Source organism: Syngnathus leptorhynchus, chromosome 11 (genome assembly GCF_054491065.1).
Source record: "Syngnathus leptorhynchus isolate UIUO chromosome 11, UIUO_Slep, whole genome shotgun sequence".
In the NCBI taxonomy this organism is placed as follows: domain Eukaryota; kingdom Metazoa; phylum Chordata; class Actinopteri; order Syngnathiformes; family Syngnathidae; genus Syngnathus; species Syngnathus leptorhynchus.
Window position 1 is genome coordinate 3,781,373 of NC_141205.1, and position 18,216 is coordinate 3,799,588.

Genomic DNA, 18,216 nt, shown 5'->3' on the forward strand with positions numbered 1-18,216 from the left:
GAAATAAATGCGAGCAAAGGAAGCCCCTCTGTCTCATTCAACAGACGTTTGGCCCAATTTCACAGGCTGCGCCGTGGCGGAATGAGAAGAAATCAGGAGGGAAAAAAAAAAGTGAAATTGCTCGCTTACATTGCACTTGTAGTCTTATTTGTCTCCCTCTTTGTCATTTGACAATGTTAGTGTGCATTTCTAGTCTGCTCAGCAAAGATAAGGACACTAGTGGAGTGTGCTATCTTCAGGTCCACACTGTTCTTGCATAAAAATATTATAGCTCTTCTTTTGCAACCAAACGTATGTACAATTGTAAATTTTGCCACGTTATATATTATTAAATTGAATACTTATCTTCATAAAAATGATGCTTGTAAACAAGTAGAATTGTGATTAGCATTTTTATATGGCCTAGCATTTTACAACTCTTTTTCAATTCAAATATCAGCGATATACTAAAAATCTGTTCTATTTAAATGATTGGAGCATTTAGATACTGCGTTTGTGAAGATGATTGAGGCTATGACATGATAGAAGGGAGTTTTAATGGCAAAGGGGTGTAGCCAAAAGGGTGTAACAAGTGACATCCGTGCAACGTTGAGATAAAATGCGGGCTTGGCTGGGGTGTCAGTTTGGAAGTCGAAAATTGGTTCGTAAGTAAATGCAAAAAAAATCGCAAGCCTCTGGTTGGTATCTCGAAAAGTTCGTATGTAAAGATATCACTGTACATCCACAAAAAGTGAAAACATAGAACACACAGCGCTCAACAACGCTAAACATTTGGCTCTCTCCACTTGTACCTTTGGCATCCTTGACTTTGGACTACAAGTATCTCCTAGTAATAAAGTTTGCGGATTTGTGAAACCGTTAGGCCACACCTAATACATTGTTTGGCAGTGCCGCTCCAAAGATCTAACAGTTAAAAAGACATAATAGAAAATTGAACGGCGTACAAAATATTCCCCTAACAGAGTTTAAAGGCATCTCTGCAGCACCTGGAGGGATAAGATTAAACTTTTCTACAATCCTCCATGTGCACAATAAAATGTATATAAAAACTAAAAAAATATATTTTGCATGATATGTCTCCTTTATCAATAATGATGACTTCAAATGAGTTGGATAGTAATAGATTTTAAGTTGATATGTTCAGCTGATATACAGTGAAAGTAAAGGCAAAAATAAATCAACTTGCTTTAAAATCAAATTAAAGTGTTGCGCTAATCTTTTTGGTTTATTATGGAATATTTACTAGCACCGACAACTGCACCAATGTGTATCATGTTCTCATTAGGCCAATAAACTTTTTTGCCCTATTTTAGATAGAAAGATTGTGATTGGCTGTTACATTGGTGCCTCGGCATCTGATTGGCTCTTCCTTGTTTCCGTGGCTCTACTGTGCACTCTGACGTTTTTTCGGGCTGCCCCCCTGAGACAGACTGGAGAGAATGGCTGCCAGTGCAGGTTAGCAAAAATCTTCATCGTTTTGTGTACTACCTAGACGTAAATAACACAATCTACGTTATAATTGATGTGCTTCTAGGCGTGTAGACTAAAGTGTCAACGATGTTGTACCTATACGTGACATGTTGCATTCTTGTTAAATATTCCCCTAACACAGTTTAAAGGCATCTCTGCAGCACCTGGAGGGATAAGATTAAACTTTTCTACAATCCTCCATGTGCACAATAAAATGTATATAAAAACTAAAAAAAAATATTTTGCATGATATGTCTCCTTTATCAATAATGATGACTTCAAATGAGTTGGATAGTAATAGATTTTAAGTTGATATGTTCAGCTGATATACAGTGAAAGTAAAGGCAAAAATAAATCAACTTGCTTTAAAATCAAATTAAAGTGTTGCGCTAATCTTTTTGGTTTATTATGGAATATTTACTAGCACCGACAACTGCACCAATGTGTATCATGTTCTCATTAGGCCAATAAACTTTTTTGCCCTATTTTATATAGAAAGATTGTGATTGGCTGTTACATTGGTGCCTCGGCATCTGATTGGCTCTTCCTTGTTTCCGTGGCTCTACTGTGCACTCTGACGTTTTTTCGGGCTGCCCCCCTGAGACAGACTGGAGAGAATGGCTGCCAGTGCAGGTTAGCGAAAATCTTCATCGTTTGGTGTACTACCTAGACGTAAATAACACGATCTACGTTATAATTGATGTGCTTCTAGGCGTGTAGACTAAAGTGTCAACGATGTTGTACCTATACGTGACATGTTGCGTTCTTGTTAAAGGAGGCCGAGCTATAAATGACTCCTCAAAAGTGTTTGGCTGTCGCTAGGTTGGCTTTGCGGCTAACGTTAGCCGTGTGGCTAACTTTCGGCGGTTAGCTTGCTACCTCCAGCTGATTGTGTAAACACTTGTTCGTCACCACAAACAAAGGTTTGAAAGTTCAAGGCGTCGCGTCGTTCATCATTGCTAATGACAAATGTACCACGTCGTAGGTTGTTTTGATGAGCAGAGATGTAGGTTAGAGCTTAAAGCATCTGAAGTTTTTATCACCGAATTTGATCTGGTAATGCTTGAGTGATATCTTGCTAAACATTAGCTTGGTGATTAGCCGTCTGCTAAAAGTTTAGCGTGGTTGTCTACCATGCAACGTTTCGAACGTGTCTCTAATAATGACCACAGTTGTGGTTTTGACCACCCGCGACGTGACTTATGTTGGCGATTGGGAAAGTTGGAGTTGAGCCTCGGCAGGGTCCTCCCTGCCCACTAAATGCAACGCTGAAATCAGTTAGCGAGCTAGCTCCCCTCTGCCGCTGTGTATGGCAATCCCCTTGTTTCAACTCTTTGTCTTGTGAAGTAGCTCGCGTTGCTCAACACGAGGTATTTGTTGTGAAAGTTTGATCTCCCCTCCGCTACATAAAATCAGATCATAAGAGAGGAGGCAAGGTTTCCTTTGAAATTCCACCGATGTGACATGTTTACAAACTGACTAACGCAAGGAAAACAGTCGAACCATAAAGTTTATTGTCTGATGCATTCAACTAGTGGTCTTCAAATTGTTAAAAAAAGACTGACAACAAAATGACTCGGAGATAAACGTATGTAGAAATAACATTACCAAACAAACAATGACTCTTTCGGAATATCATTCTTAAACCTGCATGCAGATTGACATTGTTTACTTAAATGTGCGGTGTTTTTTTTGTTGCAAACATACAAAGTTAATCTGTAATTTTGATTTCAATTGAAAACAAAAAAGTGCTATTGTTTTTTTAAAGTCTAATGCAATCAAATGGAATTTTTTGTTTTGTTTTTTTGAAAACACATTGGGCCCAGTAAATATTTGTCAATTGGTTAGCCTGTTCTCAAACTCAGTTATTTGCTAACTTAAGGTCTAGATGATTTAAAGTCCTGAACTTTGTTGATTTTCAGGTAATGACTGTCAAGCATCATGAAGGTGCTGAATAGTTTAAATGTAAATAATACGTATGCTGTAAAGAAAAGATAAATGTGTCATAAAAATTAAAGGCTTTTGTCGTTTTTTTTGGGGGGGGGGGGGGGGGGCTTAAAACTATTCTGTTCGAACTAATGAACGATTTCAAATTGTTTCTTACCAGCCTTTATGCTGATCTGTGGCCCTTTCTTCTGTGTTTAGAGGTAGGGAAGCTGTTACAAGTTCAGAATGGGACACCGCCAAGCACCAACTACAATGGGGTAGATGCCATACACGCCTGCAACATCCTTCAGCAGCTCAAAGCTTTGTACGATGAAGCTCAGCTCACAGACATTGTCGTAGAGGTGGACCACGGCAAGACCTTCTCATGTCACCGGAATGTTCTTGCCGCAATTAGCCCATATTTTAGGTAAACACGTTAAAAACAAAATACACACCCACCCACCTGCATGTGAGTTGCTGATTTGGGTTTCCTCTGCATCCTTGTGCTCACTAGGTCCATGTTCACGAGTGGCCTTACAGAGAGCAACCAACGGGAGGTCAGAATCGTTGGGGTGGAATCGGAATCTATGCACCTCGTCTTGGACTATGCCTACACGTCCAGGGTCACGCTCTCAGAGTCCAACGTCCAGGCCCTGTTCACTGCAGCCAGCATATTCCAGATCCCTGCCCTCCAGGACCAGTGTGCTCAGTTTATGATCAGTAGGCTGGACCCGCAGAACTGTATTGGGGTTTTCATGTTTGCAGATGCCTATGGGCACCAAGAGCTGAAGGAACGTTCTCAAGACTACATCCGCAAAAAGGTCGGTTTAATCGAGCATGGGAATTTGAGATGCACTGATACTGTTTCTTACCTACGCCAATGCTTTGACTAACGGCTGTAAATGTTGTTCTTTTTTTTTGGGTGGGCGGTGACAGTTCCTGTGTGTTTCAAGAGAGCAAGAGTTCCTCCAGATGACCAAGGAGCAGCTGGTCAGCATTTTGAACAATGACAACCTCAACGTGGAGAAAGAAGAGCACGTGTACGAGAGCATCATTCGCTGGCTGGAGCACGATCCGAGCGGGCGTGAGGCTCACCTGGCCGACGTGTTTTCCCAGTGCATTCGTCTGCCGTTGCTGGACGACACCTTCCTCAGTCGGATCCCCGCGCCCTTCGCTTGCGCCCTTTCCCTGTCCAAAGACCCAGTGGAGGCCAAAGCCCGCCTCACCGGCACCAATGGTTGCCCCCAGCGCCTGGGAATGACTGCTTCCGAGATGGTCATTTGCTTCGATGCCGCTCACAAACACTCAGGAAAGAAGCAGACAGTACCATGCCTGGACACAGCCACGGGCAGGGTGTTCAAGCTCTGCAAACCTCCCAACGATCTCAGAGAGGTCGGCATCCTGGTGTCCTCAGAAAATGACATCTACATCGCCGGGGGCTACCGACCGAGCAACAGCGAGGTGTGCATCGACCATCGGGCCGAGAGCGACTTCTGGCAGTACGAACACGCTGGCAATCGATGGCTACCGCACGCGCCACTTTTGCGAGCCAGGATCGGCTGCCGACTGGTACACTGTTGCGGGAAGCTCTACGCGTTGGGCGGCAGAGTATACGAAGGTGACGGCCGCAACGCTTTGAAATCGGTCGAATGCTACGACGCCCGGGACAACTGCTGGACGGCCGTGAGTGCGATGCCGGTGGCCATGGAGTTTCATAGCGCCGTGGAGTACAGAGATCGGATCTACGTCCTCCAAGGTATGTTAAGCCCTCTTAGTGGGACGAAGGCTTTTTTTGTGTGCAAAATACTCACAGTGCAGCATTGCTCACATTGGAAATTTAGCCTGCCCGGACTTGCTTTTTCATAAAACACTTTTGGATGGAAGAGAAAGGGAGGGGTGAACAACCCTGAAAATGTAACATTTACACTTCAACCTGCTACATTTTCATGTTGAAATTGTGCCAAAGTTAACACACAACAAAGTTTCAGTCATCACGACCCTCCCTAAAAAAACCCGGAATAAAACAGACCACGAATTGCATTTTCTTATGTCTTCGTAGGTGAATATTTCTTCTGCTTCGACCCTCGTAAGGACTACTGGAGTCACCTCTCCCCGATGAGCGTCCCCCGAAGCCAAGGTCTGGCCGCCCTCTACAAGAACTGCATTTACTACATCGCCGGTATCTGCAAGAATCACCAGCGCACGTTTACTGTGGAGGTCTACGACATTGAGCGCAACAGCTGGAGCCGCAAGAGGGATCTGCCCTTTGACCAAGCCACCAGCCCCTACATCAAGGCCATGCTGCTGCAAGGCAAGTTGCATCTGTTTGTACGGGCCACGCAGGTCATGGTGGAGGAGCACGTCTTCCGCACCAGCCGCAAGAACTCTCTTTACCAGTACGACGATCAGGCGGACGCATGGACCAAAGTCTACGAGACGCCTGACCGCCTCTGGGATTTGGGCCGCCATTTTGAATGCGTGGTAGCCAAACTCTATCCACAGTGTCTACAGCGGGTGCTTTGATGAAGCCGTGGTCGTGGCTTGTGCTGTGAACCCATTCTGGGAGGCGGAGGGAGCGGTGTGGTCCTGCCTGCCTTGTGCCTGGTGTTACCTCGGCTTTGCACCACAAAGACCGTTTTTTTAGTTTTGGGTCTATCTGTTTGTTTTCGATACGTCTTAAGCGGTCTAACGTTTTTGGGTTTGACAAGATCAAGACCGAGGTGCTTTTAAAACATTGCAGTATTTTTTTCTCCCCCTCCCCTCAAACAGCACCAATTACCCACACTGATGCTTGCTCTAGAAAACCGTACAACGAATCATAAGTGCAATTATTCAACTTGTGTTGCTTATTGTTGAGCCACGCTCTTGTCATTTGGTTTGGATACGTGACCGAGGTTCTACAAAAGCATGTAAACATGGCGTGCACTCTGGAGATATGAATGCTAAATCTCAGCATAAAGTCAAATACTATATATACATACATATATAAAAAAAAAATATATATATATATAAACTATATTCATACGGGTAATATGAATAGCATTGCTCATTATTAGTTTGCCGGCTATGAGGTTTGTTTGCGCCACCTCCCCTGCAAGTCAAATCTCTGAAGCTCCTTTTTCTAGGTGACTTATTTTGAAGTCTAGTTGTGATTTACAGTAGGTTTTGAAGCTTGTATGATATTTTGATGCCCCCCCCCCCGCGCTATTCCTCAACAAGCGACTGTGTGTCAAACAATTTACTGTGTGTGGCTTCTGAGCAGTTTTCATGTTTTGGTTTTAGATTCCAATTGCTTGGGGGGGTGGGGGGGGCTCGTGCCTCCCACCCTTTCAGTCGGTGTCCATTTTGTGTGTCACACATGAGGACAACTTGTGATGTGTAATGTTGGAATATTCCCTCTCCACATTGGAGAAATGACAAGAGTGAACTTTGTGTCAACACTAAGTGGGAAGTTCAGACCAACTACCACGCTTACCTCAGAGACTTCAGAGCTATTCCATTAGGATGAGGAGGAAAAGAAAAGAAAAATGACTTTTCTGGATGTTTTGTGTTAATGAAGCAACAACATTGAGCTCAGTTTGGATTGCTTTCTAGAGTTTCATTCTAACCAGTTTTAAAAAAGGTCAAAACAGCCTTCCACCAAAATGCATTTGCGATCTTGTAATAACTGATCCGGATATTGGAAAGCGTTTTGTTGTAGCAATAATTCTTAGAACTGTGATGAGGCTACATGTCTTTATATGACTTCAGTCAAAAGTGCGTCGATTATTTTTGTGTGCTCGTCCGGTATTGAAATTAACATGAGTTCCACTGGAGCACGGCTTAGAGCGACATGTCATTTTGTGCAGATCCCTCGAGATGCCGACGTGCCTGTGGCCGAAAGAAAAAGCATGGGACTCAAAAGTGTCCCTCCTGATGAACAATAGCGGGAAAGTCTTAACTCGGCGTTGCACTGAATGGCTCTCACGTCAACAGATCTGAACTGCGAACTCGTTTTGAAGAAGCACCTCTGTGAAAAAGGCCACAAATCCGTCTTTACATGCCGCCCCCAGTGGACTAACAGTTGGTGCTGCTTTCATTTTTTCTTTGTTTTTTTTTTTTTGACAATCTTTTACAGATGAACTCGTCCCACAGCTACGTGGTGTTTCTCTGCCCGTGTGACATTTTCAGTACATTACTGTCAATTTTGTCATGCTGGTTCCTGTGTCAGCTTTGCACTACTACACAAGAGTGGCCCACATTCTGAAAGAGCTTCAGCAACCTTATTACAATCAACCCGAAAAAAAATATTACTTGCTAATAAAGCGTTCATTAAAAAAAAAACATTAATACCAGAGGCGTTGACTTTAACGGCTCAGCTCAGAGTTGATGTTAAAGCTTCATTCACACAATTTACAGTTGGTAAGTGAGCAATGGGGAACTCTCAGGATTTCTACTGAAACAGTACTGTATTTTTAATTAATTGTTTTTGTGTATTATACTGTAGGTTTGCTGTACTTGCACAGTTTTTAAACTTCAGTTTCTTTTATAACTTGAAGAGTAGATGTTTTTTTGTTGTCTTCAGTACCCCCCCCCCCCCCCCCCTTCTCTTTGCTTATGTTATTTGCTATTTAGTTTTGGTAGACTAATCCTGCTCTGAGAAGATTGCCTGCACGACTAATACATTTGAATTGATTTCCCCTACACTGTAGTACAGAACCTTCTCACCAAACATAAGCATTGCAGATCAATAAACTAAACATTTTAAATAGCAGTCGTGACAGACTATACTACAAGCTATGAAAGCTATTGTATGTTGAAGAGGTAGTTCATGGCCCTGGGCTGCAATACAAAGCTCATCTCATCAAATGTTTGTGCATTTAACTCAACTTCTCGTGTTTTTCTTTTCTCTCCACTTTGCTGGTTTGTCTTTTTGGGCTTATGGTTTATAGTGGTTGTTGAGCTCAACTGTGAAATTCACGTTGCACATAACTTGAAAATAAAATAATTAAAAGTGAAACTAAGTTCATTCATTCTGTGCTCAGTGGAATTCAGAGGCACTTCAGTTTGATTTCTCGATATCCGCGGTGGTTGCAACATAGTTACCAGCCCATTATGAGTAAAGGATGCTACGGAAGAGGAGTCAGAATTCTGTTCTGTACGCCTCTTACTCCTCTGTAAGTTCTGTACGCCCAACACTATGACTTAAAGTCTGCAAAAACTACTTGTGAAATAACCCACGACCCTTGTGAGGGTAAGCGGTTCGGAAGATGAATGTTTCCAAATGCAGAGAGTAAATCTACTCAGGAAATACTCAAGTACAAATACTGAAGTACAGCACGTGGTAGCTGCACGCCTGCCCACTACTCGCCGGGTGACGCGCGAGCGACAAAAGCCGCATTAAGAAAGTTTGAACGACTCACTTTGGTTGTCGCAAATTCTGTCATTAAAAGGTAAGCTCCTCGCTAAACCGATATTTTTCGGCGACTCGGAAGTCCTGCCCCGCCCGTCTAAAAGTGCAAGTTTGGTTTTCTTTTGTTCATGTACGATTACATTACGTATTATATTCACTCGTGAGATGAAGCGATCATCTATCAACAATCAATGCGACTTTAATCGTAGTGTGGCATCACTTTTGGGAATTCTTGAAAGCGGTATCATGTATATAATTTGTATGAATAAAATGGGTTGCAAGTCAAAGCATGTTTCCCTGTAATGCAATACGTTACAGTTCCCAATGATCGGTCACTGAACTGTCACATGCTGACTGTTACCACGTCAAACGATACTGGTGTCCTATAGTAGTGGGTGCGAAATTCCAAACACACAAGTGATGTGGAACACGAGAGACATAGGAAAGCTGCGAAACAATTCACATTGCCCTCAATAGTACGGCAAAACTGTGCACCGGTTGATTTGTGTGCTACTTAGTGAAGTCAACGAGTCGCGAATGATGCAATAGATTCGATTTTTCCTCAGTACTGTACTACAACAACAACAACAACAACAACAACAACAACAACAACAACAACAACAACAACAACAACAACAACAACAACAACAACAACAACAACAACAATAATAATAATAATAATTTCGGCTCGGTGGCGCAGTGGGTAGCACGTTCGCCTCACAGTTCGGAGGGTGCGGGTTCGATTCCACCTCCGGCCCTCCCTGTGTGGAGTTTGCATGTTCTACCCGTGTCCGCGTGGGTTTTCTCCGGTCACTCCGGTTTCCTCCCACATCCCCAAAACATGCTTGATAGGCCGATTGAGCACTCCAAATTGTCCCTAGGTGTGAGTGCGAATGGTTGTTCGTCTCTGTGTGCCCTGCGATTGGTTGGCAACCGGTTCAGGATGTCCCCCGCCTACTGCCCGATGACGGCTGGGATAGGCTCCAGCACGCCCGCGACCCCCGTGGGGACTAAGCGGTTCAGAAAATGGATGGATGGATAATAATAATAATAATGATGATGATGATGATAATAATAATAATAATATCCATTCCTAATGCATTTCCGTCATTATTTCGGTGTACTCACGGAGCAGTTGAGTTTCTTTTTGTTTCCTTCTTTTATTCTTGAACGCCCTGCCCATGATCCTGCTCCAGGTACACGGGCGCTTGCTGCGCATCGCTTCCCGATCAAAGTTTGACGGGCTTTATGGAAAGTTCTTGCGTTTCAGGATCGTTCGCTGAAGTTTACTTTCTGAGTGTCATCTCGACACACAAGCAGGTTCACATAATATGGCAAAATCACGAGATCAAACAACGTCAATCTCTTAAGGCACTTCAAAATACGTCTTCATTACTACTGCCTGCGCTCGTGCACTTCCGGGGCCGTCTTTTATACTCAATTACACTCGCCATGAAACCTAACCAATCAAATCAACGTACTCAAATTATATCTAGTCTAAATCATACAACTCGTCTAAAGCAATCATACAACACAACAAAACAATGCCATACCAAGATGATAGACTAACAAAATTAGATTTTTTTGAATGAGTCAAGGTTTCTAAGACTTTTGAAATGAATAACATGCTTTTTGACTCTCATTAGGAACATGTCCTCCACACCAACCAATAAACAGGGCTCCAAACCGCCAGATGGTAGCTGGGGTTGGATGGTCGTGATTGGGGCTCATATTTCCATTGGCTTTGCCTACTCCACGCCCAAAGCCCTCTCCATTTTCTTCAAGGATATCCGATCAGACTTGCAAGCCAGCGAGAGTGACATAGCGTGGATCTCCTCTATCATGTTAGCAGCCATGTATGCTGGAGGTGAGTCCACCCGGTCAGAATTTTTGTTGTAGAATAATAACCAACGCTACTCCTCTGGGGTTTTTGGTTTTCTCAGTCAATGTCATAATTCATGGTCATTGTCTACAAGAAACAAAAGAAATCTCTGCCTCACCTAACCTTAACTTAAAGAGGCCAAACAGGTGAAATATTTGCCTCATCTGAGTTCCAGGCAACGAGCTTCATCATATCGTCCTTGGCAAGGCTTCAGCAATGTCACCAAATGGCAGAAAGCGACAGCGCAAATACATCAGCGGAAGGTCCCACAAACTGGGGTCCCCCCCCCATCCCCTCCCCTTCCGAGAGAGACTTGACATCCTTTTCCAGATAAAAGTCTGAGTCAAGGAGTCAAATGATAAGTGAAGTGCAGTATTTGCCGGCTCTATTTGTTGACGAGATCCCGAAGGGGTTTACAAAGGAGTAGGTTTCCAGCTTTTCTGGTTTTACAACCCGTTAGTTTGGTTGCAGTTCACCACTCCACCTCCAATTTCTTTATATTGGGCAAAGAGAAAATGCTACAATGGAAATTAATTAATCTATTCCAGGATTCCTTATACAATACCAATGAAGGGTTTCTGTTCAGTTCTAAATGTTCAATAAATTTGACAGGACCGGTGAGCAGTGCGTTGGTCAATCGCTTTGGAAGCCGACCAATAGTTATCGTAGGGGGGCTGATGTGCGGGGCCTCCATGGTCGCGGCTTCTTTCGGGAACTCCATCATTTACCTCTACTTGTGCGTTGGCGTCATTGCAGGTACGATATTTGACTACTTTTCTGGTGAGTCACGCTTGCTACTGACATCTTTTCATTAATTTTCCCATTTCGTCTCGCCGCAGGATGCGGACTGGCCTTAAACCTGAATGCATCTATTACCATCATCAGCAAGTATTTTCTGGCCAAGCGTCCTTTGGCCAACGGTCTCGCAATGGCAGGGAGTCCTGTTTTTTTATGCTTCCTAGCCCCTTTGAATCAATATCTACTGGACAAGTTTGGCTGGAGAGGAAGTCTTCTTATCCTCGGGGCTCTGATGCTCAACTGTTGTGTCGCCGGGGCCTTGATGAGACCCCTCGCTTCCTGTACCTCGTTTCCCACTCCACAGAAAGAAGCGGAGGAGCAGTCAAATAACGACAACGCCAAGCCACAAAAGCAAAGTTGCAGCAGAGGTGCCAAGAACATCTTTGACTGGTCCTTTTTCAAAGATCGAGGTTTTCTTATTTACCTCATCGGGAACATCATGTTCATTTTCGGTGCCTACGCACCGATCATGTTCCTGACAGATTACGCCGTCAGTCGTGGCGTTGACCAATACTCGGCAGCGTATCTGCTCTCCATTATGGGCTTTGTGGACATGTTTGTTCGCCCCGGCACGGGCCTGATTGCCAACAGCAAGTGGATTCGACCACGTATCCAGTATTTCTTCAGCTTTGCCGTGGTGTTCAATGGCACCTGCCATTTACTCTGTCCACTGATCACCAACTACACTTTTTTGGTGGTGTACGCCGTATTTTTCGGCGTGGCTTTCGGCATGGTTTTCGCCCTCATCTTTGAATGCCTGATGGATCTGATGGGAAATCAACGCTTCCCTCGTGCCGTTGGACTGGTCACCATCATTGAGTGTGTCCCCATGCTACTGGGACCGCCCACTGCAGGTAACTTAAATCTGCTTACAACCGTTATTTGGTCATGTATGTATTGCTATAGTGAGTTTAGCAAACAACTTGCTTTCTCAGATCCAAAGTTGAATGGAAAAAATTGGACAGAATTACTACACGAGAACTAAATCAAACAACACACGTGCTTCTTGTTTGAGACAGCTCAGCTGTTCCTTTTCTCAGCACAGACGATGTTCTACCATTGGTCATAGCTAATTGCAAACAGTGCACCCTTTGTTCCGTGAGCATTAATTGCTATAATGTCATCCATAAGGCACACTTGAATTCTACCCGGCCTGGAATTTGTGTCTAAATGCAATTCCAAAGAAGTAAATAAGACAAATCAGTTCCCTCATCGCGCATCGGTTAGTGTCAGCGGTACGGATCAGAGTCCTCAAAACGAAGGCTTTGAATGAAGCACTGACGCTGCATAAACGTAATCAGCTGCACGCCTCCAAACCTTCTGTACCGGCCGGTAACCGGAGTTTTAATGAGGTGGAAATTGATAGGCCCCCGGGTTTGTCTGTCGTGACCCTGTTTCGAGGCGCTCGTTTAAAAAGGCGAAATAAATAAGAGACTCCCTGCACATCTTGGATTCTCCTCCAGAGGGCACAATTATTACATCCACCCTGACTTGTCTTCTTGTTATGATTTCCCCCAAAACCTTTGGGTCAAGTCAATTAGCGATAATGCAGGTAAGTCCCGTTAATGAGCTTTTGCTTTTGGCTATCTAATGATGCTCCACCCTGTAGGTCAGTGGACCTGCATGGTACTTAAACTGGACTATGCTTGGTACAAAAGGTGACAATGCCAGATGGACCCCATTAAGACTTTGCCAAACGAAGCCCCTTTTAATGGGCATGGCGGTCACTTGTGTGGATTCACCATATGACAGCTATCAATCAGATGACGCAAATCTAGCTGTCACGGTGAAAAGTTCTCCACTTTGGACAAATAGACAATCTGCTCAAAGTTTAAAGATGGTTCACTTCATGCATCATCTTTTTTTTACTACTTTGATTCAATGCACATACACACACTGAAAGAGAGACCGATAGTCATCTGCCACTTGATCCACATCTGAAGTTGGAAGCTTCAAATGATTCCAAAGGCACATTTGTCCTTTTTTTTTCTGTGAGAAGAGCCTTTTTTTCGATTTGTTTTGGTAGCAGCTGTCAAAATTGTCTTTTTGGAGGTACAGGGTGGGCCATGGCCCCTCTCAACTTAAAGCTTGCTGAGTTTCTAGCGCACCTTTATGAATTAATTCAGGTAAATATTGTGTTGTGCTGCTCGTGTGTTTCTTCAAAAGTCTTTTCATTATGATGGTGTGCCAGAGCAGTTTAGCCTTTCACCATCTTGTCTGCTTTCCTCACAGGTTTACTGGTGGATAAATTTGAAGACTACAAGTACCTCTTCTTCTTGTGCGGCGCAGTGATTGTTACCGGCGGAATATTCCTTTTCATCATGAATATTTACAACTATCGTATGCTGGAAAAAGAGAGGCGTCGACAGCCAAACGCAAATCACACAGTAGGCCAGGACCAGGCCGAGCTGGCGAGCGCTCTCACTCACACCTTTTGTCCAAAGGAGTCTGACGTGCTTGCGTGTAAAGAGCTAGCGAGTATCCAGGTTAAAAGTTGATACTTTTTAACAAGATATTTCGATGAGATTCATTGTGTCTTCGTAAAAAAATCTGTTTATATACTTTTAACAAGAGTTTGTGTATTGTAGTTGGCTGGAATATGGTTATAATGATGTTTACATTACCTGATTTTTCACTGGTCAATGAAATTTAATGTAGCAATATATATATATATAAAAAAAACTGTGGGACTATGAATTTTATTCAGAAGACATTTCTGAGACATTTCATTTTAATGGAATACTTCATTGTTGCAGAGATAGGCTCAGATTTTTTTTTCTAGTTTTATCTTTCCTAGAACCAAAGTGGTGCTTACGTTGAATAACTCAAAACAGCTCCAAGGTTTTATCTTGTTACCTTTGACCTACAGTGTGCGCCCTTCCTTTTTACTGTTCAAAAGTACAATGTTTTGTTATACAACAACTGATCTCCAAAATGTGCTTTCCAAGGTCCTGCAAGCCTTACATTGGAAGTTGACATATTTTCCAAACAAACGAGCCAGCGTACCTTTCCTTACATCATTTGGCCAAATACGTTCCTCTGTGCCATTTCTGACAACATTGCACTGCTTGACTTATGAGACTGTGTTTGTCAACCAAACTTGAATGTTTTACGTGTTCTGTACTCTTACTGTGTAAAACGGTTTCTTTGCTTGACCAGACTGTGAATGACATCTTCGATACGTCTAAATGAATTTGACTCCACTGAATACAAAACGTGTCTGTTTGCAATCACTTCAATTAACAAGCCCGTTAAAGCCAAACATAATCGTCACAACTTGGATGGAATGAGATACAAGATACGAGAGCGCGTCGAGATGTCGATGACCTGCCTTTCTCCCGACCTTTGCATCTGTAAGAATCAAATGTGGCTTGTTTACAATCGGCGGCTGAGCCGATGAATCGGGAGCGGTCTTACGCGAGCGGCCGGTCTGAGACGAGCAGCCGAGAAAGAATGTGCTCCCGCGGGGCTCAAAGAGCGCCGGCATCTATCAGGAGAAGAAATTGAATGGGATTTGGAGAGCAACAGAGATTAGATAGCGCTCCGCTGTTGAGCAAGCATGAGACGCGTCGATGTAACGCTTTCTCTCGCTGGGATGAAATCAAACTACAGTGACATGTGTGCACACTGTGGCCTTTGAGCCCCAAGTCAAGATTTGATGCTTTTGTTTGCTTTTTTTTTTCTGGCTGCTCTTGAAAGTCAGGATCATGCTATTGCATTCTGTTGTGTTGCTCTAACCTGCTCTCCTTAATCAGCATGGTCCATTTTCCATCTGGGGTCATCAACCGTTTTGAAACAGATAGTCTAATTCGGTAATGATTCATGAGAAGGGATACCAGTTTGATACACACCTGAAATAACACATCATTAAAAACACGATACGATACAATACCATATAAGACTTGAATTACTTTTCTTTATTCGTTTCTTGAAAGTTACCCAGGGAGTGGTTCAAGCATATTTCGGGAGGGGGGGGGAGAGTGCCAACCAGTATTTTACTTAGGTACAAGCGAACTGAGAAGATGTGAAATAATATACTTTAGTTAAAAAAATATGACGAGAGGCAATTATGATCAAAATCGTAATGGCACGTTTTGTAACTTTTCAATGATGGAAAAGCCAGAACATCTCCTGGTAATATTTGACGCCCAATAAAGAACAAAAGGTTTTGAGAAGAATTTGCCGACGTAAGCAAGAACGCTTACTACTTGAGGGAGGCGTAGCAAACCTTTTTCCATCCATCATCCCTGTCACTGTCCCACTCACTGAGCAGTGGAGGTAATGAAAGTCATTTAACATACATCTATAATTAATCTGCTATCTTTGGGCGGCGTGGTCGGGCCGAGCGAGGTGAGGTGATGGAGTGCGTTTATTATGCGTATGCGTGGGGTCTGCCATGACGGGGCATCGGGCCGCTGACATGCTAATTCACGGAGCATCACTCCCGCCGCGCCGGGGTCAGATTTCTTCAGCAATCTGGGCCACCGCACACCTCCCGGCTCCCATAGGGGCACTACAATATTATGCCCCCTCTCATCATTTACTTCCTGACTCCAAGTGTCCCCAAGTAAGGTGAGGCACTGGCTCAGTAGGTTTGCCGCCTCAGGCCTGTTCATTCGCTGCACTCTCTCCTTTGTCTTGTCTTGTATTTATTTATTTATTATATTTGTTAACTTTAGCTATTGCCCTCTCAGCTCTCCTGCCAACCGATAGAATATGATTTTAATCTTTAATTTGAAGTCTCAAAAGCAAAGTTTCTAGTATTCTTTACCAGAAATAAGTTTTAGACAGCCATTATAATCATGATTGAGCTTGCATCTTCTTCTCGGCCACTCTTGTAGGATCAAAGCCAAAATGATGGATGACTTTTAATTACATTTTGACATACCTGATGTTTTTTAATTGAAAGACTTTTGTCGCAATAAAAAAAATCACAAATTCAATTAGTATGCTGTCAGGGCATATTTGTTTGGTTTTCATATCAGCGACATGAACGAGTGTTGATGATTAAGATCGGAAATAAATGTCATCGTTCAACATTAAAAGAGTTTTCTGTCCTTTTGATCATAAATGCACATACTATATATACATATATAAAAAAAAAATTATATATATATATACGTATATATATATATATATTTTTTTTTTTTACAAGAGTATAAAAGAGTTACAATATAGACATATACTGCAGTGCTGTGTGTACTCATTATTTTCTGTACATATTTTACTGCAATTTCTTTCCATGGATGGGATCCTATCACGTGACTAAGTGGTTCCCGTGGAAACTAGACAAGTGAGCTTTCAGTGCATGTAAATGAAGCTCCTTCTCTCTCTTCACTGTCCCCACACTTGGCCTTTTCAAGTTTTTGTCAACAGATGTGGCTAGGGTCGCTTGGTGAGCCACATGAGTGTCCGTGTGCCTCATTTTAATGGTCGACATATGGATGGTGAGACAGATGAGAGGGACAGGTGCTGACTTGTGCATCCTGTTGACCCTCACGGCATTGCAAACCAAATCAGAGTACACTTGCATTTGGCAAGCCTGACATGCAGACACGCACGCACTCACACACTAACCCACTTTGCTCTGAAATGTATTTTTTTTCACCATTTAGTCCATTTAAAAACAACCGCCTATTTTTTAAAATAAGCGGATCAAGATTATTTTGTTCTCTGATTGTCATGCTGACTGTGTTCTGTATTTTAATACTTCCATTACATGCAAGAAAATGCCCCCTTCCCCACCATCGCACACCCCGGTATAATTGGGTTTCTAAAACAATGACCTTGCAACGTCCCCTTTTTTCCATATTCTCCCCCTTTCTCTCATTTCTGTGATTCGGGCAGACAAAAAAGATGCAAAATTCGATGCAGGGGCCCTGCAGCTGACTCTACGGCAATAAGGTTGCATCGGAGGTGTTTAATTAGTTGAGCCACGGCCGTCCCTACGGAGTGGCTTTTTATTACCTCAATATGTCATAGAATGCATCAGCCTGCATCTCACACACACACACACACACACACACACACACACACACACACACACACACACACACACACACACACACACACACACACACACACACACACACACACACACACACACACACACACACACACACACACACACACACACACACACACACACACACACACACACACACACACACACACACACACACACACACACACACACACACACGTGTGCACAAAGCAGTGTTTCCCAGTTAGAGGGCAGGAGGCTGGAAAGATGATTGACTTGGGAAGAGCAGAAAAAGGGCAATCACAGCAAAAGGTGGCCACGGTGACGACACCCTTACACTCTCCGATCTCACCCAGCGGAGCGTTCATCCCTCTCCTTGCTGGCTTGTTGCGATCTCGAGGTGCTTAGACAGCTGATTGCCGGGTGACTTTGGCCAGCCGAAGTGAGTGGCATCTGTTCTGTCCGGTCCGTGTGCACCATTAAGCCAGCTGGGTGTGTGGCTTAACTGTGTACGGGGGGGGGAGGCGCCAAGGCCATTAACTCACGCCGGCACTACGATCGACTGCAATGCTACGTCAAGCATGCCAGACAATCATTTAGCCACGGCAGAGGATGGCGCTGGGATACGAACACACCCAAACACACATGGAATAGCTGTTTGGATTTGTAATAATTTTTGATTGCATTTCATAGAACAAATTGTGGGTCACCAAATTGAACTGGGAATCGCTGTTTGTTGTTTTGGCCAATCGTTGGCAAACGATC

General features: G+C 43.4%; 2 protein-coding genes across 3 annotated transcripts; both read left to right on the forward strand.

Moving 5' to 3' along the window:
* The first annotated feature begins 1,989 nt into the window (after positions 1-1,989).
* On the forward strand, positions 1,990-8,389 carry kbtbd8 (kelch repeat and BTB (POZ) domain containing 8). 2 transcript variants are annotated; one of them, XM_085924932.1, is made up of 6 exons: positions 1,990-2,103; positions 3,616-3,823; positions 3,911-4,217; positions 4,333-5,152; positions 5,456-5,707; positions 7,245-8,389. In XM_085924932.1, exons 1-6 carry the CDS (start codon positions 2,088-2,090, stop codon positions 7,310-7,312), a joined length of 1,671 nt encoding a protein of 556 aa, XP_085781058.1. In that variant the 5' UTR covers positions 1,990-2,087; the 3' UTR covers positions 7,313-8,389. The 2 variants fall into 2 exon arrangements, with proteins under 2 accessions (XP_085781058.1, XP_085781057.1); XM_085924931.1 differs by having other exon boundaries at positions 5,456-8,389.
* A 328-nt stretch (positions 8,390-8,717) lies between these two features.
* Positions 8,718-14,829, forward strand: LOC147048895 (monocarboxylate transporter 2-like). The gene is made up of 5 exons (XM_085923895.1): positions 8,718-8,828; positions 10,435-10,655; positions 11,283-11,426; positions 11,510-12,322; positions 13,701-14,829. The coding sequence occupies exons 2-5, from the start codon at positions 10,439-10,441 to the stop codon at positions 13,964-13,966; spliced, it is 1,440 nt and encodes a 479-aa protein (XP_085780021.1). The 5' UTR covers positions 8,718-8,828; positions 10,435-10,438; the 3' UTR covers positions 13,967-14,829.
* Positions 14,830-18,216: the final 3,387 nt, after the last annotated feature.